This window comes from Corvus moneduloides, chromosome 4 (assembly GCF_009650955.1).
Source record: "Corvus moneduloides isolate bCorMon1 chromosome 4, bCorMon1.pri, whole genome shotgun sequence".
NCBI classification, from domain to species: Eukaryota; Metazoa; Chordata; class Aves; order Passeriformes; family Corvidae; genus Corvus; species Corvus moneduloides.
The window spans coordinates 44,801,145-44,829,142 of NC_045479.1; the positions used below are offsets into that span (position 1 = coordinate 44,801,145).

Genomic DNA, 27,998 nt, shown 5'->3' on the forward strand with positions numbered 1-27,998 from the left:
TTTCCAGTGTTGGTAATGATGGTTCAGGAAAACTGCCAGCATAATATTTTTATCCCTAAGTAAGTGATGCAACTCAGTCATCATTCCTATTTGCTATTGGATTGGATTATGATTATTTACTTTTTTTCTTAGACCTTTGAAGAATTTGCATATACAAGGAAAATACTGGGAAAGCTTGCAGTATGCATGTGGGAAATGCGATACATTTATTTTTAATCACAGAATAGACAGTAGGAAGGACAGGGACTTACGTTGCAAAGTGCTAATGAGGAGGCAGCTGCCACACCTTGTGGTCAGCATGTTAAATTTTACTAAGTTCAGCAAGAATCTCTGCACAGATAACAAATTTAGTAAGACAGATCCCCAGCTGTCATTGCATTGAGATACATTACAGCATCTAGTGGGTCCTGATCAGTTTATGCCATCAGTCTCACCTCGTAGGGTGCAGTACTTCACCCTAGGTACCCTCCTGAAGTAAAGTTTTTCCCCAGCAAGCAATATGGAATATTCTATAGTATTTCAAAATTAACCAAAATAAAATAAAGTTCTTCACCTTTACTGTATGTGCCTATATATAGGTATGTATGTATATATGTATTTGTATATATATATTTATATATATATTTGTATGTATGTATTTGTATATATATATTTTTATATATATATATTTGTGTGTATTATATTATGTATTTGCACACGCAAACATGCTTAAGTAAATCAGTTGCATCATCACGTAATTTTTGCCTTTTTACGTTGTCTCTGGCAAAAGAACTACTTAACGAGACATTCATATGCACTTACAGTTACTGTTGTTATTACCATGGAGCAATAGCAAATTCTGGAGTTAAAATTTTTTCTCTATCTAGAAAGATCTCATTCCAGAGATAGTTTAGTCAATATAAATAGAGTATTTAAAACTTAATTTGGTTCCCAGAACACAGATTTTATGAATTTTAACACTGTTGAGCATAAGTCCTGAACAGTGCAAAATGGAATTTAGATATATCAGATAATAAAGCTTTAGAAGTCATCATTGAAACCAGTGCATTTGGTCTTTCTACAAGATGTTTATGCAATTTCAGGTTGGTTAATCATTAAAATTTCTAAGCAAAAATAATTTTTATTTCTTTGCCTCTGTAATACTATTGTACCTGGCCTGTTCCCATCTTCATTTTGGTGTGCAGTGAAATAAGTATAGAACTTCCATTAAATGTGTCACATGATTTTTAAAGATATTTGAAATATATGGCCTTGAGAAATAAAGTTTTGCCATTAGCAAATAATGTTTCTAAACTGGTTTTTGAACTTAAAAACCATATTGCAGGTTCTCTTTCAATGATTCTTTTATAAATTGCTTTTTTGCTTTTTTGTAATGCATGGTCCTGTCTGCTTCTGCAGTTTCTGATTTGTTGTTTAAGATTGATCAACTCAGGTTCTGCAATTTTCTCCATTTTCTTTTAAGGTGACTTTCCAAGTGTTTGATTAAAAAAAGAAACCAAAATGATAAGCATGAGTTAATGAAGAATTGTGAACAGAACACCACCCTTTTTATTAATAAGAAGTATTTCTGTTTTAATAAAGCTGAACAGTCTATCTTGTTATTACTAGTGAAAAACCTGTTTCTGATGGTCTCTTTAAATTGGTGTGGATAGTGTGCCAAGTGCTGAAAGAGTAGATGTAGTGACATGGTTTAGGTACAGGATTTTTTCACATGTAGATTACCATGTAATCAGTCCATGAAAGAAGTGTAAGCTGTCTGCTCTGTTAGGTGTCACTCTAAGAAGCAATATGAAGAAACACTATGTTTAAATGGTTTTAATTGTGTTATTGAAGCTAAGATCAGATGATACAGAGAAACAAATCTAGATGGATTGTAAAACACACTGATCCATTTTTTTGCTGGTTTTTTTTGCATTCCTATAATTTAAAAATCTCTTCTCCTTTAATTGAATCACAAATTTCCTCCTAACTCTGAAACGTTTTCCTCCTAAAAACGACAAGTAAACTTCAAGAATCATTTATGAGACCATGAATTTTTCATGAGTCACTAATACATGATTTCAATAAAAGTAGACCTAAAGTTTGAGCATATAACCACAGAAGAAGTAGTGATGGCTGTTTCTAGAGAAGCATCTCCATGAACTTTCTTACAGGAGGATAAGAAACCCCAAAGCTTACATAGAGTGCAATACCAGGCATATTGCCTTTGCACCCAAGTCCTGTTATTTAGCTGATGGAAAGTTAATTTTACTGATACTGCATGCTTTAAGAAAAAATCCATCTTGAAAGACTCAGTAGTTTTTCTTACCCCCAGAAAAGTAAATGTTAGGAAGGCACACTCAAGTGTGGCAGTCATCTTTTTATACAAAGGACGTACATCTGTGCAGATGGTCTTCAAGGCTCTGGGCTTGCAAACCTTAGTGGGCTTTCAGAGCTGCTCCAGACACACACACTGAGCCCTTCCTCTTGCTGTGGCAGTCTGTGATCACCTGCTGTCCTCTAATACATTCTTTTTCTTCGATAAGAGCTGCTGTACATGCCAGGGATGCTTCTGCATTCCTAGGGCATAGGATGGATGACTATGCTTTCTCTTTGAGGATAATACTTCATTTGTCAAATTCAGTTATTTAAGCTGAGTTTACCAGTGTGATGTATTGTTGTAGGGACCCTTCCTTCTGAGAAACCAAGATAACGGCTTTGCAAGATATTTTAGCCTGCTGAATATGTTTCACACATTTCCATAGTTATTTTCCTCTTGTGTGTTTTTTAAAAATTACAAGATAATATATAATTAACATTTTAATAAAAAACATATTTAACTAGTATCATAATATTAACACAAAATAAGAAAGCCAGGATACTGTTACAATACAGATTATACTTTTTAACCTAATTTGCATGGTCTTTATTTTTCTATTATGGAGTGGTTTCACATAAATATTGTTTCAGCCAGCATAAGAGATTTCCCTATGTTAGGAGGTCAGAGTCAAATATTAAATGGATTTTAGAGGGGCTGGATCATTTGGTGAACAATAACAATTTTAGTTATTCATGCTGAGAACAAAGTAATTAAATCTCATGCTGGAGGGCAGAGGCCTGCAGCCTGTGCTCTACTGCATCCAATGAGGGTTGAGGAGAGCATGATTGGTCATACAAGAGACACATAAGTCTTTGTTTAGAAGAGGGATATGAGGTTAATATTATTAAAATCCCGAACAAACAGCAAACCCACCAAAATAAAACTAAATTGTGTAGCATTTAAAATTTATTAGCTACATTGAGGTGAATATTTCCCCATTTAAAACAAGTCCCTGCCATTACTAGAGGAAAATTTACCTCTACTGATGGATTGGATATGTGCCGTTCTGCCAGGTTTATACTCCTACAGTTTATGGCCACTATTGAAACAGCAAGTTGAACATTTCCATAGTGATTTGCAAATGTTAAGAAATTAATTTTCTCGACAACTCTGTGGGGTATGTGCAGACATTATTTATAAAGAGCAGTCTTTCCCCTCAAAATGGGGGAAGAAAGAGCATCTGATTCCAGATTTAAGACTTGTGCTAAATAGCCAGAACTGACCTAAGCTGCACTAATAAAATTCGCTAAAACCTGGGCAGAATGATAACTGTGAAAACCTCACATGCAGGTTAGTCCATGTGTGCTGATTAAAATTCAATGTCTTTATGTTCCCGAGACAGCTGGTTTTCCTGAAATTTAAATTTCAGGGCTCTGAAATTATATATGGATAGACGAATACTGTTGATTTAACAAAAATGCAAGGAATATTTCCAGAAGATGGAAGCATTTTATTTTGACACCTACAGACTAAGATATTGCATTTTGCAAATAATAGAGCTTTTCATGTGTTTTGAAATTATACTTTAGGGCATCGTATTTTAAGATTCATTTACCATTTCTTAAAAATCACAAACTAAAACATTAAAATGTTCTGTAGACTAAACACTTAAGCAATGCCTTTTTTTTTTTTTCAGATTAAGTAGTGCATTTCAAGTCAGCACAAAATCACATTTTGCAGACTGTTAATTTATTCCCAAAAGGGATATTTCCTAGTATGTCCTAGTCACCAGACTGAGGAGTCTCATCCATCACACTCCAGTGCTAGGAAATGCCATGATAAAAAGTCCCTTGAAAAGCAGGCAAACCTCTGTGTTCAGGTTATTTATTTCATCTAAATAAAGCGCTTTGTATGGGCTGAAGGGAGGGAAAACACGGGCTGCACTTTGAAGACCTGCCTTCTGCTAACCTTGTCTTTTGCAGTTTGGAGCGTGCGTCTCGCACCATTAGTCAGCTTTCCGAAGGAAACTCTAAGAATCCCGCATAAAATAAACCCGCATGAATAAATTATACTGTAGAAGTAGCATATGGATTTTCAGCGTGCTAGCCAGCTTTTTGGCAAATGTTTATGAGAACACTGTAGCCCACATTGAAAGTGTAATGATGGTGGCTCTCTGTTAATGAAAGTGGAATTATGCTGCAGTGCAGTTATCACATACTAGTATGTGCTAAAAATAGATACCCTGGCTATCCCATGGTTACATGTTCACATAGCCAGCCCTATTGCCAGTAAATACTACTGTGTTTCTCTCTTTTTAGTATGGAAACCTATGCGAAGCTCTTATTTTGTTGTGGTTTTAAAAATTCAGGACCATCCCATTCTTGTTTCCCTTTTCAGAGCATGACGAATGTGTAACAAACCAGCACAACTGTGATGAAAATGCACTCTGTTTCAACACTGTGGGTGGGCACAACTGCGTCTGCAAGCCGGGTTACACGGGAAATGGTACCATCTGCAAAGGTAAGCTGCTGGAAACCTGAATGAGATGCTCTGTCACAGCTGATGCAATTCTGGTCATGTGCCTTGAACAAGACAGACAAAAAGCCAGGCTACACACTTGAGTCCTGCACCTATATGATCTGCACAGGCATATATACACTGACTTTACATTTGGCAGTTTGCAGTAATTTGAGGATGATGCATACATAGATAGTAGGCTCTAAAATTCGCAGTTGTTATGTTTTGGTTTTTGTGTCAGCAGTTTCTATATATGCTATACCATTCAAGGAAGCTTACAGTTACCAACAAAGTTATGTCTGTGAAAATATTGTCAGATTTATGTTGTCCATGATCAATGACCTGCTATTTTACTTGGATTGAACTAAAAATTGTTTGGTATGTCTTTTTATCGTGAGTGAGAAAAGCAATAGACATGGACACACAAAACTTTCACCACAAGTGAGGTGTCATGTTTTCTAATACTCTGATTCAATGCTAAACATTAGAACTTAAATTTCTAGTCTTAGAAAGATGTTTTCCCACAGGTACAATGCTGCTTTTATTTCTGTTGCATTTCGCATCAAAAGAAATGATACTTGGTAGTTGGGCCCAAATTCTTGGAAGTTCTCAAGCTCTGAGCACTGGATTTAGAGAGTGCTTGAAAATAAAAGCAGTGTAGCTGTGGGGGAATGAGCTCAGATGTGAGAAGTGGGACAGATGCAGAAATATCATACCCAATCTTTCTTGAAGTTGTGCCTCGGTGCTCTTGATCTCTGAGATGTCAGAATCTAAGGGTCCAGAGTTAACACTGATAATGTCACATAGATGCCTTCTGCTGCTGTGTGTTGCCAAATCTAAGTAACACAGAATTTCTTTAATTGCTAAGTCCGATTAATGTCTTAGCACTAGTTATTCCATCACCTGATTAACAATACAATTTTTCTATGTATTCCAAAGACAAGTTCTTTGTAAAACATGGCAGCCTGGTTCTCTTCCAGTCAAACGCATAGGTAGAGGGAGACATGTCAGCAAATATGTCCTTTTTTGTTGGGCTCTCTTCTCTGGGGAATGAGAAGAAAGTCTTATCCTGATGAGGTTCAAACCCAAAGCATCTCCTGTCAGAAGAGAGCTCTGTCTGCACAGCTCAGTCCTTTTCTGTGCTTGGGAGTAGTCCCAAAATCATCTACTGGAGGTGAGTCAGCTACAAAGAGGTGATTGAGGTTTCTTTGGGTCAAAGAGAAGGTGCATAACCCTACAGCACTGTGTTCATCTCTTCTGAATAAGAGCTCTGACTGCAGATCTGACATTTCAGAGGGCACCTGGCTCCACTGTGAAAGAAAAGTGCATCCCCTCCCTCCCTCCCTCCTCAATACTGAGAAGACAGTATGCAGGAGAAGGCTCTAAGCCTGTGTATTCAAATCTGAGAAATGCACTTCTCTGCAGTCCTGGCTTGGGTGCCAGTATCCTTCAAAGACAGCTAGATACGCCTCTTGCCCCTGTGCCTTTGGCAGCTTTTCATGCACTGCGCTGCCAGCTGCACTCCTGTGCACCGTGTACTCCTGGATCAGGAAACTTGGATGTCTCAGTGACAATGGTCTCACACCACAAGGCTGGTGTCTCAAAACTGAGAGCTGGATAGCTCAAATCTGTGACAGTTTTCTCTCAGATGAGCCATAAGACCTCATCAGTGTTGCTGTTACACAGAGCAGCTGCAAACCAAAGCCTGGCATCTCTGGCTGGTTACAAGTGCAGGGCTAGGCCAGTGCCCTGAAACAACTCTTTGTGTTGGTTATAACTTCGATCTGCCTAGTTTCACCTACAGTTTCTTCTGGCCAGAGCATTTCCAATTCTATATTGCAGATGCAGTTAGAGCAGCTAACAGCTACTGGTTTTCAATCAGAGCTGGTTGCATTTCTGGGTCCACAGAAATGGCTCTTTAAAGCGTACACTCGTGGAGAAGGCTGCACCAAAATATGTAAGCGCAGATTCTCAGACTGCAGCGTGCCAAAGAGCAAACCCAAGGACTGACTTTAAGTTGTAAATGCTAAAAGTTTTGAAGTTCTTCAGGATCCCTTGAGACAAAATTAGTATTTTTATTGTTTCTATTAAATTACTTAATAAAGGGCTGAGGTAGCCAGACAGTTTAATATTCAGTTGTGCCTGTTATGCTCAGGCCTTTGGGAAGCAGAACAGACCAGCACTGCCCTAGGAAGATTCTGTTCCAAGGGAAAATGTTGTCTTTCACTTCTTCCCAGTGCATGCAAAGGAGCACATATGGGACCTGTTGTCTTCAGATGATTTACTCTAATCTCCTTCTGTAGCTTGTCAGCCCATCTGGCCAGTGAGGCAGGGGGGCCATAAACCATCTCTTTGTGAGCTCTATCCTTAGGAGAAGGCAGTCTCTGCACTCAGTGCTGCACGGACGGCATTCTGTGCCAGCCTGCTAGCGGACTGCGTCCATCTGCGGGATTGCCAAGTGTAATTCTTGTACCCATATATTGTGATTTTGCATTTTGCAGCATTTTGCAAAGATGGGTGTAGGAACGGAGGAGCCTGTATTGCTTCCAATGTGTGTGCCTGCCCACAAGGCTTCACTGGGCCCAGCTGTGAGACTGGTAAGATTATAACTTAATTTACGATGAAAATAATCCAAGAAGGATGTTTGAAGTAATCCAAGAATAAAGAAGTATTTAAGTTTGTGCCCTGAAAGAGGAAGCTGCCACTAAAACTTACTCACTTTTCTTATATGCTTCCCAAGAGAATATATTACAGCAATTCTAATTAGAAGCACATGGACTGCAAAAATTAGAACATGAATTAAGACATCTTGGGTTTTGATGTTTCATAATTAATAAGATTATTATGGACTTGCTTTTCACCTCAAATGACCTTTGGTGTCTCATATAAATAACAGATAATCTGACATCTGGAAATAAATTCAAGTAACTGATTACTTCTGTGCTGTGTATGTGTTCCTGGTCCAGTAACCCACCTTCATTTACAACCTTATTTGAAGACCTGTGAATAACCCAGCTTACTTAACTCAGTGTTAGGGCAGGTTTCAGTGTTCCTACTGCTTTTACCTCCTTTCTCAAGCATTCCTTTATCTCTCCCTACTACCCCTGAGGATGGCAGTACCACAAGGCTTTGTTTTAGAACTTTATTTTTTAAGTCTTGGATCTAATCAAATTATATTGCCCAGCAGAGTATGTAGAGCGTTAATTCTTAGCATCTCAAGTGCCTGTAAATAATTTTTCAAAGTTCAAATGAATAGCTTCAGCACCTTTAGTTACTGCTGCAGAATTTTTAAATGCATTCTAAGCATACTTGCCTCCAGGAGGTAAAGGGAGAAAGCTCGCTTAGATTAATTGGCTTCTGTACGCCTAATAAAAGGGCAGTCTGCCACCTATGATTGACTATTGTTGCTGTTCTATATTGCCTTCAATAAATCTTCCAAGGAGTGGAAAGGAGGTCATTTGAGCAAGTATTGCTTTCATCTGACTTGTAAACATATCCAGTTTAATGAAAAACACAGACCAGTCTGAATTCTGTATTATCTGGTCTGTTTGAGAGGTGAGAAATGTGGTTGTTTTCATTCTTCTGTATTTGAGCAAGTATTACCACAGAGTCCATGAGGGATGCTGTGTGAAAAGCAGCATCCTAATTGCTCATCTATTTCTTAAAAAATGTTAAAAGAGCAAGTTTTCAAATACTGCTCACTCTTTCACAGACTGCAAATACCATACTACAGGATACCAAGGTCTCTGCTTTGTAACACTGCTTGGAACAAATTGTATGCTAAGATAATGCTCAAGTATTAAAACAGTTAATTTATTTTAGTAGCAGTTGTCTTATATGCTCCTCGAACCACTCTCCTGTTCTCAACTAAATATAACATGGATAGTTTTAAAGTGTGTAATCGTCTTTTGCAGTTTTACACTCCTATCTGAAGTGTGTAGACTAGAAGCATATTTGCTTTAGTCTCCTATAGTCAATATTAATAGCCACTATCAAAGAGAGACCTTACTGGCTTTTCAGAATTGATCCTGGAAGTCCTGTGTGTGCTCCCTTCTTTATAGGACAGACAACCCAGGGACACTCAGTCCCCAATCCAGTAAATTCAAGTACCTTAAGATAACTTAAGTCAGATTAACTGCATTCAGCCCCAAGTGTCCTTCAAAAGAGTCTGAGCTGCTGTTCTGACTTCCCATCCTTCCTGCCCTTCAGGAAACATATAGAGAGGTAGGCAGAGCCTTGGACTACATCTTACGCTTTTCTGTATACCTGATCTCAATGTTTAACATAAGGTTAGCATGGTGGTGACCTGATAACACATAGCTGGTGATAGTGTTATGATTTGGAGCCAATGTGCCAGCCCCAAACCAATTTCATAGGTCAGTTTTCTGAGGGGAAGACCAGCTGTCCTGTTTAACTTCTGTTGAACATGATATTTTTTTCCTATTGTAGAAATAAATAATGCTAGAGGTCAGCCACAGGAGTACAGGTCTGGTCACCTCATGTGGATACTAATATGCAGAGAAGGATTGTCATCTACTTCTGCGTGGCTTTGAAACGTACAGTCTGAAATACTGTCAGAGTGGCACATGGAAGAACTATCTGGTTGGTAAAGAGTAATAGCTGATTTTTTCTGAGACTGCGCTGTCAGAAAAATGGTGCTGTATACAGCCATTAAAGAAAACTGGAGCTTCAAACAGTACACATTCACTTGTAGTGAATGCAGCAGAGTTTGCTTCTCATTAGGCTTGAAATGTTTCAAGATGTTCGTACTACAAATAATTTATGCTGGAAGCTTCCCTTTGAACAGTCTCTGTATCTACAAAGGTGATGCAATCTTCTCTAGGCAGATATCTTCTGTTGCTATCACATACAGAGAAGGAGGGCAATTGATGTAAAGGTGCCAAATCTATTTTAAAATTGCACATTTCTTATTTCTGTTTATGCTACACATATTTAAAAACTGCTTATTGAAGAATCTTGGCATTTTTAATTTAAAATAAAATGTCTACGGTTATGTAGACATTGTAAGCAGCTGCTGAACCTATGAATTAATTACAGGAGATTGAATCCACACCCCAGCAATAACCTAGAAAATGCAATTATCAGTTCTTACTGTTTCCTTCTGTCAAAGGTGGTTTAAGAGTTCTGTTTAAATAATTTCTCAGAATCATAGAAGAGAAAGGACAAGGTTGGAAGGGACCTCTGGAGATCATCTTGTCTAATCCCCCTGCTCAGAGCAGGGTCAAATACAGCTGGCTTCTCAGGACTGTGCCCAGTTGGATTTGGAGTGTTTTCAGGGTTGGAGGCTCCACAAATTCTCAGGGCAGCCAATTCCAGTGTTCAATCACCCTCAGAGTACAAAAAAATTTATTTTCATTATGTTCACATGAAATTTTCCATGCCCCTAGTCCCTTTGCTGGACATGACTGGGAGTTTCTAGCTTCCTTCAACACCGTTAGGTATTTATACACATTGATAAGTTTCCCCTCAGCCTTTTCATTTCCAGGCTGAACATCTCAGCTCTGTTAGCCTCTCCTGGCATGACAGATGCTCTGCTCTGTTAATCATCTTCACAGCACTGCACTGGATTTGCTCCATGTACTAGGGAATACAGAACAAGATCCAGCACTCCAGATAGGATCCCAGCAGCATGGAATAGGGGGGCAGGATCATGTCCCTTGACCTGCTGGCAATACTCTTCCTATTGCAACTCGGGAGGCTGTTGGCCACCTTTGCTACAAGTGCATAATGCTGCCTCATGTTCATCTCATGTCCACCAGCATCTCCAGGTTGTTTTCTGTCAAGTAACTTTTCCACTGTCCTACTGGTGCCTGAGGTTGTTTCTTAATAGTTGTAGGATTCTTAATAGTTGTTGCATTTCCCTCTGAACTTGGTGATATTCCCAGTGGCCCATTTCTCCAGCCTGTTGAGGTCCTACTGAATGTCAGTAAAACTGCCTTATGTAGCAACTTCTCCAAATTTCGTGTCATCTGAAAACATGATGAGGGTGGTCTCTGCCTTACTGTCCAGATGTTAAGCAGTCCTGGCTCAGTACCTGATGTTTACCCAGGTGTGTGTTGATAAGTGACTAGTCTCCAAATGGATGTCATACAGCTGATCAGAGCTCTCTGACACTAGGCACTCAGAAGGTTTTCAGTCCATCTCACGGCCCATTTATTTACCCTGCACATTTTAGCTTGTCTCAGGATGTTATGCGAGTATCAAAAACCTTACTAAGATAACCAACACGTGTACTGCTCTTCTCCCATTCACCAAACCTAGTCATCTTACTTTAGAAGGCTATCAGGTTGGTCAGGCATGATTACCTCTTCATAAATGGGTGCTGACTGTTTCAAATTATTTTCTTGTCCTTAATCTGTTTGGAGGATACCATCATCTTCCCAGGGGTGGAGGTGAGGCTGACTAATCTGTTGTTCCCTGGATCCTTGCCTTTTCTGAAGATTGGAGGGACATTTGCTTTCTTCAATTTCTGAGGAGCTTCTTTCAGTCACCATGACCTTTCAAAGACAATTGAGGTTGGCCTCAAGTGACATCAGCCAGTTTCCTCAACATTCCTGGGTGCATCCAATCAGGTTTGATTGACCTGTGGTTTTTTCCAATTTATTTAGATATTGATCCTTCTCCACCATGGGTAGATTTTCCACTGGTCTTGGTGATGTGGGACACCTGAAATCTTACCTATAAAGACCAAAGTGAAGAAGGCATTGAGTACCTCACTGTTTTGAATTTCCTTTCCAAAACCCATCTTTGTTTACTCAATCAGTATCTATATTTCTCCCAAAGCCTGAGAGGGATGATGCTGTCCATGCTTAGGTCCTGCCTATGCAGCCTAAACTCAGTGCAGCTTTTGCAAAGAGAAGTCCTGTGTAAGTAATGATGGTTTCATAAAATTTTTTGCTTCCAAAATGGTGCTTGTGGGGTGTCATTAGGAGCCACATCTCTGTTGGAAACATAAGAGGAAGAATCAACTGTTATTGCTGGTCGGCTGTTTCAGTGTGATGTATTTACTGTGGAGTGTCTTGCAGTTAACAAAGCCCAGAGCTGTTACAACACCTGCAAATGATCTGTTGGGAGCCTTCTAGATTAATCATGGCCTGTGCCATGTGGAAATGGACCAGTGGAATGTGGCAGCAGATGGAAGAATCATGTGCAGATATATCGACCTACACCACCTTTTTAAAAAATTGGTATGAAGCCATAAAAATTAGACTAAAACTCATCAAGTCACAAAAATGAGTGGGAGAGTTTCTATGTCTCCTCCCAAAGGATATGGGTCGAGACCTTATTAATGGCGGGGATGCATTCATTGGCTTAGGGAGGTGGGGTTTATATATTAAAAATTTTTGAAGTCTTAAAAGGCACACCAGCGTTCACCAAGTAGAGCAGCTTTCTGCAGTGTAGAGATGAGACTACAAAGCAAATCTAAAAGTATTTGTGCCTGGTAAACTTTTTCAAAATACTTGACTTAATACTGTCTTGTTTAATTGCAATATTACGAATTCTTCAATTGGCATTTTTAAATGCTGTCTTAAATTGTATTTGAAGAATGTTATATTTTAGAATTCAGAACCGGATGGCTTTGTTAGATTTTCTTGATGTTACTTCAACTCTCCTTTAATTCAGTAACAGAGCTTTAAGAGTGGATTTCTTCTCCTACTATATATGCATATCTGCTAGTGTATGCATACAAGATTACTGCATTTTTGCGGCTTGTCAGCTTCTTTTTCTGAGTTTCCACACTTGATTTGTGCTTTGAGTATTTCGGACAGCTTTTAATTATGCATTAGATCCAAAAGTAGAGTTTTGCTACTTGGTAGTGTTTTGATGTAGTTTTTGTTAACAGGTTGGCTGCAAGTTTTTGGATGGTTTGCTGCTGTTTGAATTTCCTGCTAATGAATTGTCCTTGGTTATTGCAGGAATCATGTCCACCTGTTACCAAACAATCCATGTTAAAACTGCTGAAAATAAACTGGCAGACAAAGCTGTGTACCTTTGAAAGCAACAACTGAAAAAAATTTTAGCTTACAGATTCTCCATTAATTCAACCATACGTTATTACCAACATTTGGCTTAATTAAAGATCTAACTGAGTTTATGGAAAAAAATGGTGAGTGATGGATGATGATGAGATGACCCTGTCTTACCTGAGCTCTTATCAGAAACAGTCAGTGCCAAGGAAAATACATTATTTGGATCTTCTCTGCATTTTTAATTTTTTGTTCTCCACATATGGTAAACTTCCCCTCACGGGATGTTGCTTAATCAAATTCTTGCAACATTTGTAGTTCAAAATACTGAAATACAACTCAGACAAATGATTTTGCTAAATAATTATTATAGATCAGATCTTGTCAGTTTTGTGCTACTTTCTATATAAGCTAAATAATTAGCATGAATGACTATTGCTCATTTCAGCAAGTCCAAATTAATTTGTTCATGTGCACTGACCATAATAATAGCAGACTTCAGGTTATTAAAGGCTATTGTTATTCCTATTCCAAAGAAAGCTTGAAAAAGTCTTCTCATTATGATTTCCCAGTTATTAGAAAAAATATTTTATTGGTATAGAAAAAGAAGACTTTGTCAAAGTAACCAGAAAGCTTGTTAACTTAGCGCAGTTTGCAAAAATGAAGTGTTTTAGTATTTTTAGCATGACAAGAAAACTGCATCCATTTAAGGTCTTGATCCCTTGTGTTCAGTTAAAACAACCACAATCATCTTGTGGCCAGGTAGGCTCTGAAGGTAAAGCTGTGACACAAATGGTATTTGAAGCCTACAGAGTGTTGAATAAAGGCTTTAAGAAGCAAAATTACTTTTGGCAGAATTCTTAAGAATTCTTGGCTACACTATCAGTAAGATGTGAGAGTATCACAGTCAAAACTTTCTGAGCAACTCAGGTATTCATTTTCTCTGTTTTGTTTCTTTTCTTCTTTGCCTCTGTTTAGTGAGTTCTTTTACTCCAAGTTAGGATTGAAATGCAGGAGACACAGGGTTTATCTTCAGACTCAAATGTTTATTATTTCTTATCTATACAGCTTCACAGAATGTGCCTCTGAGTTAACAAGGTGAAAATGGCTTCGAGTTATAACTTCCAAGGCCTTTTAAAGTCCAGCCTACCCAATTATGGAATGCCAACTAATTTATTTTTACTTATAATCCAATAACTAACTATTCATGATCCACACTGTGGGTTTTTTGAACCAATACCAGAACAATACCTGAACACCCAGATCTATGAAGAAGAAGGAGGAAAGAAGAAGAACTAATCCACACCCCAAATCCTCCATCTCGTTACATATATCCCAGAAACCTAAATTTTCTACATCTCTACATATTCCACCCAGTGATATAACTTTAATTACACAGCAACAACCTCAGTGTTATCACACAGTTTGGGAAGCCTTTCCCAAGGCCTCAGGTCAAACACAGTGTGCTTTTGATCATTGCCTGTCAGCACTGAAAGACTGAAATTCTCTGAACTCAGGGTTCCAACACTCAGGAATCTCCCATTTGCTCAGTTTTATTGTTAAAATAAAGAATTAAATTACTGATAGCAGATTGGAACTTCTAGCAGTAATACCAAAAGGCTCAAATTTGTGGTATAAGTATACAAGGTCCTGCACAAAGCTAGAGTAAGAGGTGTGCCCTTCATAGTCTAGGAGGGGAAGCCAGTTGTGACCTGGGATAGATGAGTGTAACAAAAAACTCTGAGCAGAAAGGATTTTAGGGTTAATATTTTCTTTCTCTGAAATCCTTAAGGGGTTGCTGGTGGGTTTAGTGAAGGAAGAAGCAAAAGAAGGGAGCAAGAGAAGTGGAATAAACATGAAGGCAGCAAATAAACAAATAAAGAGAAGTGGAATAAACATGAAGGCAGCTCTCTCAAAGGGAGAACATGCAACATGCTATGTTGCATGTCAGCTGCTTATTTCAGAAGTAAGGACAGTGTTTGAGCTAGCCTTGGTTTACTGAGGTAATACATCTAACTGGTGTGTTTAGTGTTGCCTGTAGGAAAAGCAGATAGTAGAATCATGGGCAAACTTACTGGAAGAATCCTATAACATCAACTTCTGTGTCTTCTTTAAGCATAGCAACTAGCTCTAACTTAGACTAATATGTCCCTATGATAAATTTCCAGTAAGTAGAACCCTAATAAGGAATTTTGAATATATAATTTGTGTTCTGCAGTCCTATCACTGAACTATAGTTACACAATGTGAAACTCATCCTCAGGTAGAATTTTTTTGGTGACTTGAGGAGAGGTTAGCAGGATATGACTATATGAGGTATTTCCTTACAAAGCCATACCAATGTATCAGTCATCTGATTGATAGCATAACTGCTTTCCTTGTGGTTGCAAAACTTTTAATGCTTTCAAAATATAAGGTGACTTTTGAAATTTAAACAAAAACTAGTAAGGAGTAGGCTAAAATTATCACAGTAATTTGCACAGTCGATTTACTATAATTTTTGTGTTGTCCAGGGTGAAAACTATTAAATTTTACCTTCTGAGCTACCGTAGGTAGTAGCTGTTTAGGCCTTGTCTGTGCATAAAAGCAGTGTCTCAAATACTGAACTGTGATCCCATAAACTGTCTCATCCAATACCTTGGTGGTGTCACCAAGTCCATTCAGGACTTGGAAAAATTTTTTTTTGTTTTGACTTACCTCTGTTACAAAGAAATAGTTTCTCAGAACACTAATTCTAGGAATTTGGACTTCTGCACTGCTTACATGTTTCTGGTTAATGTAGTTTCCTGATGTACTGTGTAGGGCACAGTATATTGTATCTGTTCCTGACTGGAGATTAATAGGGAGAAATAGCCTCACTCATGGAGGGTGACTGTTCTAGGCAGACAGGCTTAATTTGTACTGTCAAATCTGATATTCCTAGGAAGTTTCTGAAAAATCTCCTTTGGCTGCTCTAGAGCAGAAAGGGCTTTTGATTCCTATATTTTTGTTTCTGTACTCCTCTTGATAAGCCTTACACAAATCATGAGGTTAGGAGTCATCATCTTCATAGCTTCTGTTCTGTTGACAAGCTATACATTAGTTACTGTGCAGTCACTTTTCCCCCTTCTTACATACACTATCCCAGCTCGGGCTTGGCCAGTGCCAGGTCTGTCTTGGAGCTGGCTGGCATTGGCTCTATCAGACGTGGGGGAAGCTTCTGGCAGCTTCTCACAGCAGCCACTGCTGTAGCATCCCTGCCTACAAAACCTGCCCATGCAAACCCAACATAGCATCTGTGTTCCCTTTGTCTTGCCTGAGCATTCTCCATTCATTAGTGTGAAGGGCATGAAGTGGCTAAAGTTTATTCTTCAGCTCAAAAGAATTTGGAAGATCTTTTACAGAGAGCACCAGAAACTGCAGCACAGAGTTTTTGCTGAAACCCTTCTCCAAGAACCTCTGCATGAGGTTTTTTGGTCATGGAAAAAATTAAGAGATTTGAAGGGTTTTAGTCAGAAATAAGCATAGAAACCTGAGTCTGCAATGTTTACAGTCCAGGTATAGATTCAGAAAGGACTGTTGCTGAAAAGAGAAATAATACTGCTTATTCCTCAATAATGATAAAAATCTAGAAATAATTAATTATTGTCATTTCAGTTGTTATTATAATTAATAATTTCAGCAAACTTTAGCAAATTATGTTTCAGTAAAAGCCAAGTCTTTATATTTACTATTAAGAGAAAGTTCAAAACAGAAAAAGAAAACATGATTAGCAATCTCAGAAACTGTTCAGCTAACCCCTGGAGAATGTCCCTTTCCTACAAGGAATGCTCTATGTTAACAATGTTCCAAGTGTTAATTCAGGCTATGGAAAAATAAACATGTGCAGCCAATGGATGGGTTGAAAACTTGACATAAATGATATAGATAAGCTGTTTGTGAGATTCTGAAACTCATCATGTTTGTGTACAAAACAACTTCCTGCTCTTCCCTTTCTCTGAATATTTTCCCTGAAAATGTATAATAATATGAAGTTAATAGCACTGCTGCTGGTGCTATATCAAGCTAGTCTTTCAAGTATCCATAAAAATTAAACATCCTAGAGGGCAGCAGAACTGCACAGGGACAACTATACTTTTACAAAAAACACTTGTGGTCTACATTATGAGACCTGTCTGAAACAAATAATGCAGGACTTCAATCATAGTATCACAAAAACATAGAATGATTTAGATAAGAAGGGACCTTTAAGACCATCCAGTTCCAGCCCCCCTTCCATTGGCAGGGACACTTTTCCCTAGACCAGATTGCTCAGGCCTGTGTCCAGCCTGGCCTTGAACACCTCCAGGAATGGGCATCCACAACTTCTCTGGGCAACCTCTTCCAGAGCTTCACCACCCTCATAGTATATAATTTCTTCCTAACATCTAATCTAAACCTACTCTCAGTTTTCAAGCCCTTCCCCTTTGTCCTGTCACTACATGCCCTTGTAAATAGTCTTGTCCAGTCTTTCCTGTAAGTTCCTTTCAGGTACTGGAAGGCTGCAATTAGATTATCCTGAAGTCTTCTCTTTTCCTGGCTGAACAATCCCAATTCTCTCAGCCTTTCCTCATAGGAGAGGTGCTTCATCTCTCTGATCATCTTTGTGACCCTCCTCTGGACTCGCTCCAGCAGGTCAATGTCCTCCATGTGCTGGGGGCCCCAGAGCTGGATACAGCACTGCAGGTGAGGTCTCTCCAGAGTGGAGTAGAGGGGCAGAGTAGAGGCTGAATCAGCTCCCTTGACTGTCTAATCATGTCTCTTTTGATGCAGCCTAGGATACGTTTAGCTTTCTGGGCCACGTCCAGCTTTGGCTTTCTGGGTCATGTCCAGCCTCTCCTCCACCAGCACCCCCGAGTCCTTCTCAGCAGGGCTGCTCTGATCTGTTCATCCCCAGCCTGTGTTGATACCAGGGGTTGCCCTGACCCAGGTGCAGCACCTTGCACTTGGCCTTGTCAAACCACATGAGATTCCCATGGGCCCACTGCTCCAGCTTGTCCAGGTCCCTCTGGATGGCATCCCATCCATCAGGTGTGTCAACTGCACCACTCAGCTCGGTGTCATCTGCAAACTTGCTGAGGGTGCACTTGATCCCTTCATCCCTGTCATTAATGAAGATATTAAGTAACAATGGCCCCAATATGGACCATCACTATCAGTAAGTGTCCTTGTGACCTCTGCGATCTATCTGTACTACCAAATAAAGCAAGTGTGAGAGAAAGGGAAAGGGGTAGATGGTGGAAGCACTTTCTCCCCATTTTACAGATTTGGAATCAAACCACACAAGGAAATTTGAGTAGGTGACAAAGTTTGCATAAGAATACAGTAGCAGAAGTCCAAGTAAGATGTGGGTCGTCTCATTTCTCCTCCCCTTGCACGTCTGTTAAATATGGTAATCTCTGAGAGAAAACATGGTAGGATTTATAGCATATTGTCTGTGAGTGGGAAGTACAGTGAATTTGTAAAACCTAAAAAAACCCTTTGACCTTCAAGGAGGACATATTCAAAAATGGCTATCTCATTATAAAGGAAAAAAAGCTTTAAAAGTTGTCTGTGAGAGTAAACAAATGAGATCTGCAGCAAGCAAAGAGGAAAGCCCGGGTTCTGCAGATCAGATGCTTTTTACTTGGCTGCAGTGTTTGAAAGGGAGGTCACTCTCCCTGTTCTCATCTGATTTTTTTTCAGATAAGAAAAGTAAGCTCAAAATGAGCAGTGAGACAAGGGCTGGTGACTTCAGAAGCTTGGAATGTTTACTTGCTTTACTTTACATTTTTACTTGAAATTGTTCACCAAGAAAATCTTTGACAGACTTTAAACAAAAAATGCCTGGGTTGAATTTAATGTGCATTCTGGATTTAGGCATGAACCCTACTTACCTCATCCTTTCAGTTTTATAGCTTAAAATGCCTTGCTGCTTCATCCTTCTGTATCTTTTTCTCCATTTTCCTTGCCTGACACAGTTTCTTGGGTGCATATAATTTCTTTTCCTCCGTCAGAGTCACCAGTTTTAAATCACAAAAGATTTTTTTCTTTGCTGAAAGGTCACATACTGGTACTTATCTATTTATGTCTTTCTTTAGCTTGTTGCAACACTACAATCCTATATGTAGCAGCTTAAGAGAAAAAAAAAAGGGGGAGAAAGAAACCAGGGAAGAAAAAAAACTACAAAAGAGCTCTAAGGAGACAGGATTTTCTTGTTATTTGTGAAAAACATCAAAATGCATCCACTACTTATCTATTATTTGCTATGGGGAAAAAAGGCCTTTATTAAACATGAAAACTAAAATTTCAGCTACATTCTTAAGATACAGTGGGCTATAAATAGAATGTGAATAGTGCAACTGGGCAGCATTGTAATAGAATTTCCTTCTGCTATATAAGAGAGATAGGGATGACCTTCATCACTCACTGTAAGCTCTCTCATGAATTATGAGTCATTCGACTATTAGTGGAATTAAAATCTATAACACTGCCAATCATTGTCCTATATCCCTATGGAGCTCTTCCTTTTGCTGTCAGCATGAGGACGTCTGCAGTCTCTGCACATATCATGCCAATGATGTGTTTATAGCCCAAGCAAAGGAAGAGTGATTTAGTTTTAAGGTGCTTCTACAGCTTTTTCATGTTTGTATTGAGAATATTTATTGTTTTCTTGGTGAGTTGTTATCAACTGTAGCATGAAAGAAAATGTGTGTGGTTTTTTTCCTTTTTTGTGCTTCAGCAATTTTATACAATCTCTACATGATTTGAGAGTTCAGGAGTAGCAATGCAAATTAGTTGTCACTGGTCTATGGACTGAGAGTTGTGATAAGAAGCCACTGCTAAGAAAATGTAGGTAAGAGTGTTTTAGACTTTAGCACACATATAGTATGTGCAATACCCTGACCAAAGAGTAGAGGACTACAGCAGGAGACCAAGTTCAAATCACAGTGTCAAAATAATTCCTAGTTCCTCAAACGTTGAGCTGCTTTGAGGCCTCTTTTGTTTGTTTTCCATAAATTGCCTCTGAACTAAGTACTTGGAAATTTAGTGTAATTATGAACAGAGCTGATCTGAAAAAACCTTTTGCAAGGCTGAGAAAATGCTGGTTGCATCAGTCATTCATATGTGTAAACATCTCATGGTTATGATGTAGCTGTGTAACTTTCAGATGGTAGTAGGTATCTAAAATAGGTATGTCAATGTATTTCAAGGTATAAACGTGTTTTTGCTGTCTGGGAGAAAAGAAGTACTTTTCTTTTTCAAGATAAGGCTAATGAGGAAACAGAAGCATGTGTTAGTTAACATGAGATGCTGTACTGAGAATGATGAACAAAGTGAAAGCAAAACCACCTCTTTGTCAACAACTACAAATAGAGGTCCAATTCCTCTTAATTAGTCTTTCTAATGAGAATTGGCATAATCAGTGGCACACAATAGAGCTGAAAAATATATTATTTTTATATTACAGTTTCCTGGATGCACCTAGTTCGTCATGGCCAATTAGGTGCTCTGAATTTCAGTTGCTACAAATACGACTTCCTTTGATTATATTGGGTGTGCAATGAGAGGCATAGTTTCAGTTATTGGTGTGATCTGTGATTGATCAATTTTCCACAACAAAGAATTGTTAACAGGGCCACATGGTGAAGCAGTCAGTGGAAAATTCCTTTTGATAACATTTCTATCTAATTTTGGAGCACCACCACTGCCACACATGAAATACCAACACGATTGAATTTCTTTTTGCTGGCATTTAGCAGGACCTATGGGGGTGTGCAGAAATCAATGGGGGATCAGGAGTCTGGAAAATTGCATACTTGAAGAATTAATGAACTATAATTCTGTATTACATTCTCAATCACATTTTGCTTCCTTTTCATTAATGTAACTAAATTAGTTTTCCATGGACAGGGTACTTTATAAACTGCAATCATGGTCTTGTTGGGATTAAAAAAAAAAAAAAGACCTGTTATAATAGTAGCTATTTTTTCATGCAACATGACAGTTGGAAATTTTTAGAGTGAAGAACATATCATCTGCAGCACTGACTCCACCAGTCAAAGCAATTTTAAGATGATTTAACCAGAAATTCTACTACTTCAGGGAGGTGTTGAGATAGAAACAGCAACTCCAAAGACCTTACAAATGCTTTTTTTTCCCCAAGATGGGCCTAATTCATTATCCAGGGAGGAGGGAGAGGAAGGGCCATGGTTTTCACCCTTCTCTGAAGGCTGTATCTGAGATACCTGGTGTTTCTAGTGATGTGTAGAGAAAGTTCTTTTGCTCATGCAACTGTGTTATGGTAGGATAGAATTGTGGGTGACTCCTCTCCTTGCTGTGTCCCATGGGCCATCTGTAATCTTGCCCTTTATGGTTCAAACTTGTAACTGAATAAAATGTTGGGATGAAATTGTAATTAAAATCAAGAATATTCTATGGTTTAATGACACCTTTGATGTGAGAACTCATACAGTGAAAAGAGTGCCCTAGTACTCAATATATGATATTATATCTTTAAATAGTTCCTTAAAGATGACAAATCAGAGTGAGACTATAAATGAAATCAGGCTCTAGGGCTGTGATTGACAAAGGAAGAAAGTTCTTTTTGGAGTCAGGTGCAGTGTTAGAAAAAAAGGAGCTGATTAAACTTTGCAAAATAGATTTAAAAGTCATTCCAAACAATTTAGGTTTTTTGGCATAACTGATATCTTCCTGGATTATGTCAGCATTCTTAGCCACTATATTCTTGAGGGTTTTATTCCTCTTTATTATATTTATATGCATGTGGTATAGGAGAATGTAGTGGGATGGAAATCCCAAAAGCTGATCTTTTGTTTTAGCAGTAATATAGCTCTGGTATACTGAACTACTTTTCAGGATCTTACATTTCTCCGCCTGGACCTGTTTTTTGCATAAGATCTCAAATCAAAGGTCTGGTTGAACAGGAGGGTCTTCTCAAGTATCATCATATTAGAAATACATGGTCACATGAAAACCAACACACACACTTTTTGGTTGTTAAATGCAAGAGATGGGACTCTAGAATTTGCAGTAGAGATAATGAACCCTTTCCAAGGCTACTCCAGAAAACTGAGCCATAGCAAATACCTCATGTAGTACAGTGAACTTCCATTTGGTCCTACTGAATAAGGCGTTTTCCTCCTTCCGTACGTATTTACTAAAATTAGATAACCCAGACATCATCTTAATCCTACTGTATATTCTGTTATCTGAGCATAAATCTGAATAGTTGAAATGTGATCTTCTATGTACAAGCCAGACATAATATCCTTGATATTGTATTGGCATATGCAAAGGTATATCAGAGTCTGACTGTTCCAAATGTACCCATGAAAAAAAACCAAACATGGAAGCTTTATCTGTTTAAGCAGCTTCAAAATCTCCTAAACCAATTCTTCAGTGATCTGTTGCTGAAATTATTTTTCTTTCAGTTTGTACTTTATTTGTACTGTATATGGGGCTGGGATGTGGGTGACTCGGGAGGTCAGCATTAGGCTGGAAAGGCTGTTGCCATTGAAATGAGATCTCAAATTTAGCCTGAGTCAGTAGTGACTGAACACTATGGAAGGTGTTGGCTGCTCATTAATCTCTATAACCATATCCATATATCTATAACCAACCAGTGATAAAACCCAATTAACGCTGGGACAGATTATTGCAATTGGGAGTCTCTGTTAATTGGCAGTCTTAGCTATGTGCCATGTATTATTCTGTCACAGAAAAACTTCCAGTATGGAGATAACTAAATTCTAAGTATTCACAGCTCCCAATCTGTGGTGTTGACTTCTTAACAAGCAAGGGCTTTGGTTTGTATTGACCTGGATAAAGCAGTTTATGACAGAAAATACTTACGGGCTGTGTTGTGCTCAGTCTCTCTGTATATTTGTGAATGCAGGCTTTTCTGAGAGGAGGATTTGGTGATTAAAATTTAAGTCTTGAAGTGAATAATAAAGTGGTAGCAATCCCCCTCCCCTCCCCCACACTATGGTTCTTTGTTGAGTGCAGCTTGACTACATGAGAGCTTGGTCCTGTTGCTGGATGAAAGAGAGCTGCTATCTTTCTAATGGGCAGTTTTATACCACTTTCAGTCTTCAAAAATTCTTATTATACAGAAATTCTCTAATAATATGAATCAGACAGCTAATTCTCCTTTTTTTTCTTTTGCACCAGTGGGTAATTTGTTAATGATCTTATTTTACTCTTCAGGGAGAAGAGTTTTCTCTATGTTCCCGAGAGAAAGGGGTATAATAGCTAAAATTGTTGCCACGGTTAAGGAAATGAGGGATTCTGAGGTATAAAGAAGGTATTTGGGAGAGCGTGGTTTTTTCATGTCAAGGGAAGCTAGGCGTACACAGCTCTTACTTTCAAAATGCCTCTGATTGTGTGTCTACTTTATTAGAGTGAGGCCTCAGCAAAAAAAAAAGAAAAAAAATTGAGTTGAAAAATGGGTAACAAAATACGGAAATAAGAAGGCTGACTGGTTTGAGTTTAAGACAAATGCACAGGAGAAAACCTGAGTATTTGAAAACCAAATCAAGTGCAACGTAATCATGTAATAATCAGTTACCCTGTTTTGTGGCAAGCGGGTATGTGCAGTATTGCCAGGAGTGTGTGCATGAATTACATACGGTAGAGAGAGTTCACGTGTTCGTGGTGTTCTGTGGGCTCACCAGTCTCACAGGTGTGTGTGTTTTCTCCAGCTGCAGTGTTTCAAAAGCCCGAATCACAAATCTGCTGCTGTGCAAAATGTCATAGGGTGGAAGCACAGCCAGAGCAGGTAGTAATGAAGTGCTGTGGTACAACTGTGTAGCTGGTCTCCAGTTTGGGATGAAGGTTACTTCCAATGACTTCTGTTTCAAACCTGGTGACTTGCATCAGTGGGATGGCAGATTTGATATGTGCAATTGTGCTCTTTATTTGAAAAGGAAAAACAGGGGAGAAGGCTACGTCTGTGGTAGCCACTGGTAGTCCTGTCATAAGTAAGGGCAGGACCAGGATGAGACCATTTCCTCTGGCCTATCACACATGGAATAGGATGCTGTTTTACCTCCTATGGAAGCTGGGGATGTTGCCTTTATTTTTTAATTCTTTCCCTTCACTCTTCCACACCTCTTTATAACCAGTTAAAGACCAGAACTTGAAGAGTCAGAATAAGGTGTCTCTTCTGTTCTGCTTAAAAAAGTCATCACTTGCTATTGGAAAATAGACATCCTTCCTTATCTAGTACTTAAACATTTTGTTTAAATTTTTTTCGTAAGTGAAAATATAAAGCCCTTTGCTAACTTTCTTCTATAGAGTAATATTTCATTTTCCATGCTTTTCCATCAAACAGGACTTCATTATCACTGGTAGTATTTCATATAGCCCACTGATATACCATAGCCACTGGCCAAGCAAAACTTCAATCAGTTTTTCTTCTCTTGTCAGCTCACACCTCTGACTGAGCAGCTGCAAGATGATTCATCAGAGAAGGTTTCACCATAGGACAGGGGAAAATTATTTCTGACTTCTTTACCCATACTAATAAGATAATTTCAGTTGTAGATACTTTTGCAGCCCTTCCTGAGCCATGCTATGCCTCTTTGAAAACAGAAGTCTTTTTATCCAAATGTCAGGAAATTTTTCCATGAAATCAGTGTTTTTGCTCTGTAAGACACATTTCTGCTGCATTTTCTTGTTTAACAGAGTTGGGACAGTCATATTTTGTCCCATTACAGAGCACATTACTAGCATTACTGATTAGCATTAGCTGTGAGAATGAGAACAAAATTCTGTGCATAAAGAACATCTATATTCTGAAACCCACTGGCATGCGCTTAAGATATCATTGATCTAAAAAGTTAGTGGTGAGGAGAATTGTTTTGGATTTCTTTTGTTTGCTGCAAAATCCTGAAAGGAGTGATTGGTTATTCTGCATGGATGCAGCAATGGTTCCAATGCAATGGCAAACAACCTGTAGGGAGTAGGACATTCTTCAAGACCTGCAGCATGCTTCCATACATGCTTGTCCAGAAGAATGTATTTCTTTGTTTATTAACATTGGATAAAGCATTTCATCCCAAGTAATACTTTCTGTGTTATAGATTCATAAGCTAGTTTACAAATAGAGAGAGGCTGCTTTTGTTGTCACTTTACCAATACTGATGTGACATTCACGGCTTGTTTTTCCTGAATAATCAATGAGTTCATCTGAATGCATTCCACTTGTGCCTGTGATACTGCACTTACACTTATAAGGCGTACAGATTAACTAATAATTTTTTCTGGAGAGAGGAACACAGGCTTTCTTTAATTCATGTCTGTTACTTTGACCTAAATAACACTTATTTCTCCAGCTCATCACCAATAAATACATTCCCCTTTCCCAAAGAAGTATGTGCTATCCAGTGTCTTAATGCAATGTTATTAAGTAGCCAGTATGAAGATTAATATCAAGTCTTAACAACAGCTCTTCTCTCTCAGCCTCTGGGTTTACATGCACTATTGGTTCTCTGGGATACGTAGCTTTCGCCAACCCCAACAAGTTATGTAGTACTAACCAGGTGATCCCAAGCACTTAGTGCGGTCACTTCTGCCTGGTGAGCTGGCTGCCAGGCAGCATATTCCCCAGTGGTTAGGGAACTTCCAGCCTGCAGTCCTTTCTTCTTTTCTTTTCCTTTTTCTTGAGTAATCTGTGACTTTCTGAGTGAATAGCAGTAGATAAGACACGGACTGCAAGCCAATCTTTTCTCACTACTGTAACATAATTTTCATTGATCTTCCTCTGATCTCTCAAACAGCTCTGAGGTCCCACTGGCTCCTGGCTGCTCACAAGAAAAAGGCCAGAGTTTATACTGATTTAGAAAGAAACACACTGAGCAGTGGAAGATTGTAAAGGTTTGGCATTTCTCAGTCCTGCAGCATGACTACTGAGATGATTATCTTGGAATTCACAGTGGAGTTGAAAATTCTGTTTTAAACCAATAGAGACTTACGACTTAATTTGTGGTGCACAAAGCCACAAAATGTACGCTTGCTGCAATACTCCAGTATTGGTAATTTTTATCATTGTAAATACTGGTAATGTACATCAGGTGTGCCTGTTTAGAGAGACTGTTGATAGAAAATCAGACTGATGCATCATAGTAAAAATTTCTAATGAGATTTTGTCAAGAATCTGTAAAGCTTTTAAAAACCAAAACACTCATGATACAGTTGTACAGTAATTCTAAAGAAATTACAAAAAAATCTATTTGTCATGTAAATAAAATACCCAGAGCACATCCCCCTTTCATGTATAAGAAAAACACAACTCAAAACCAAATGTGGGTGACTGTGCTATACCTCGTAGTTTATGCAGGTGTTCCCCACATACTAATATTTTTATTACTTCATATGTAAAACAAAGTGTTCTCAATGGACGAGGAAGTCTCAGGTTTTTTAAAGTTTGTGTTTGAATAGGTTTTACAAAATACTAGATAAGAGTATGTCTATCTAGGCACACATTATTCTCAGAAAAGAGATTTGTTACCTTATTGTAGCTCACAATTTATTTTTTTAGCCAGTTTACACTTTCTCCTATGAAAATAGCAAATGGCATAAATGGGAGGTAACAGGGACTGTGGGCAGAATTTTGACATATTTCACATGTATCTCAGTGGTCACATCACACCTCTTCTTCATATCTGCGTCCCAGAGGATACTAGATCAACTGCTGACGTACTTTAGGAGTTTGAGTCCTAATTTGTTACAGTTCTTAGTTTTGAAGATTCAACCTTTAAAGAAAGGTTAAATCCTTGCTTTGGCCGAAGTGGCCAGTACACTGAGAGTTTATTAGTTGTTCAAACCCATGGAGGAGGGTGATTAGAGCTTTTTGTGTCTGAAGGCAGTTTGCACATTTTGTGCCTCCCTTTGTGCTGGTTCTATAGGCACCTCTCTGTCAGCTTGATGCTCAGATATGTATGCTACTTCTGGTGTAAAACACCGTGATAAGGCAGTGAATCTGATAGGGAAGAGCTCAGTTTTACCCCTGTTTAGCTCCATACTCCTGGTATTCCCTAACTGTTAACAGCACTCATACTCTGGGACCTATTCTTTAGTACAGCTTACTGTGTACCTGAAGGCACTGGAAATGAACATGTCACAAAGTTCTCTGCATCTCTGCTAAGTCCCTGAGTTCAGGTCTCTTTAGAACCTGCTTTGGTGGATTTTGGATCTAATGAGTGTGTCAAAAAAATCCATTGTTATTGTAAAGTTTAGTCAGTGCATGTTGTTCATTTAAGAGACACACTTCCCAAAGGAATTTCCAAGAGAAGGAGCATGTGTTGTGTTTCTACCTCGTGATTTAAGCATTTGTTTGGAAACCCAGTTGTTTTCTTTGCTGGTTAGAGAGGAGCCTGCAGTCAGTTCCATTGAGAGTCAGAGGTGCTGGTATAAGTCAACAGGAACTCCACGGGATAGGGCAGCCCTTCTAACCTAAAATTGGTGTCCCCAAGAGCATAAGCAAGGTCCAGAGTGCGTATTTAATGTTTTGATATACCCCTAGAAAAAAAAAATCTTTGTTTTAACAGGCAGCCTGCACTACTCAAAGAGTTAACATCTTATTATATGAATTGGGACCTAATTCTTTTCTTCATATTACGGGCAGCCTACCACAGATGTCAGATTACCTGTCATGTATTGTGACAAAATGAGTTGTTACTATGTAGGCAGCGAATTGGGATTAGCAGAACCTCTGCTGCTGTTAGGCCTAAAATCATTAGCCAGGTACTTTCATGGAAACAGTTCAAAACTTCACTGCAAGTAATTCTGCAAATTCAAGTGTCAGTAATGCAAATAATTCTGTGAAACCCAGCAATACCAGAGACATTGTTCTTTCATTGGATGAATATAGCAATTTCCTCTGTGTGAATTTTCTTCTATTTTGTTGTTCTAAATAAACAGACATTGATGAGTGCTCAGATGGCTTTGTTCAGTGCGACAGCCGTGCTAACTGCATTAACCTGCCTGGTTGGTACCACTGCGAGTGCAGAGATGGCTACCATGACAATGGGATGTTTTCACCAAGTGGAGAGTCCTGTGAAGGTCAGTGTCTAAAAAAGGTGGGGTATTGTTATGGCTCACATGAAAATGTCTAGAAAATATCTAGTGTTTCAGATTGTACTGGTCATGCATTGTCTTGAACACTGCAGTGA

General features: G+C 38.7%; 1 protein-coding gene across 2 annotated transcripts in view; it reads left to right on the forward strand.

Moving 5' to 3' along the window:
- The window catches only part of NELL2 (neural EGFL like 2), a 147,582-nt gene that overhangs the window by 102,470 nt on the left and 17,114 nt on the right, over positions 1 to 27,998 (forward strand). The window contains exons 14-16 of one of the 2 annotated variants that reach the window (XM_032106575.1): positions 4,697 to 4,819; positions 7,318 to 7,413; positions 27,748 to 27,888. In XM_032106575.1, the coding sequence (XP_031962466.1) occupies positions 4,697 to 4,819; positions 7,318 to 7,413; positions 27,748 to 27,888 (360 nt within the window). The remainder of the gene's footprint in view (positions 1 to 4,696; positions 4,820 to 7,317; positions 7,414 to 27,747; positions 27,889 to 27,998) is intronic. The other variant, XM_032106576.1, reaches the window with a different exon arrangement.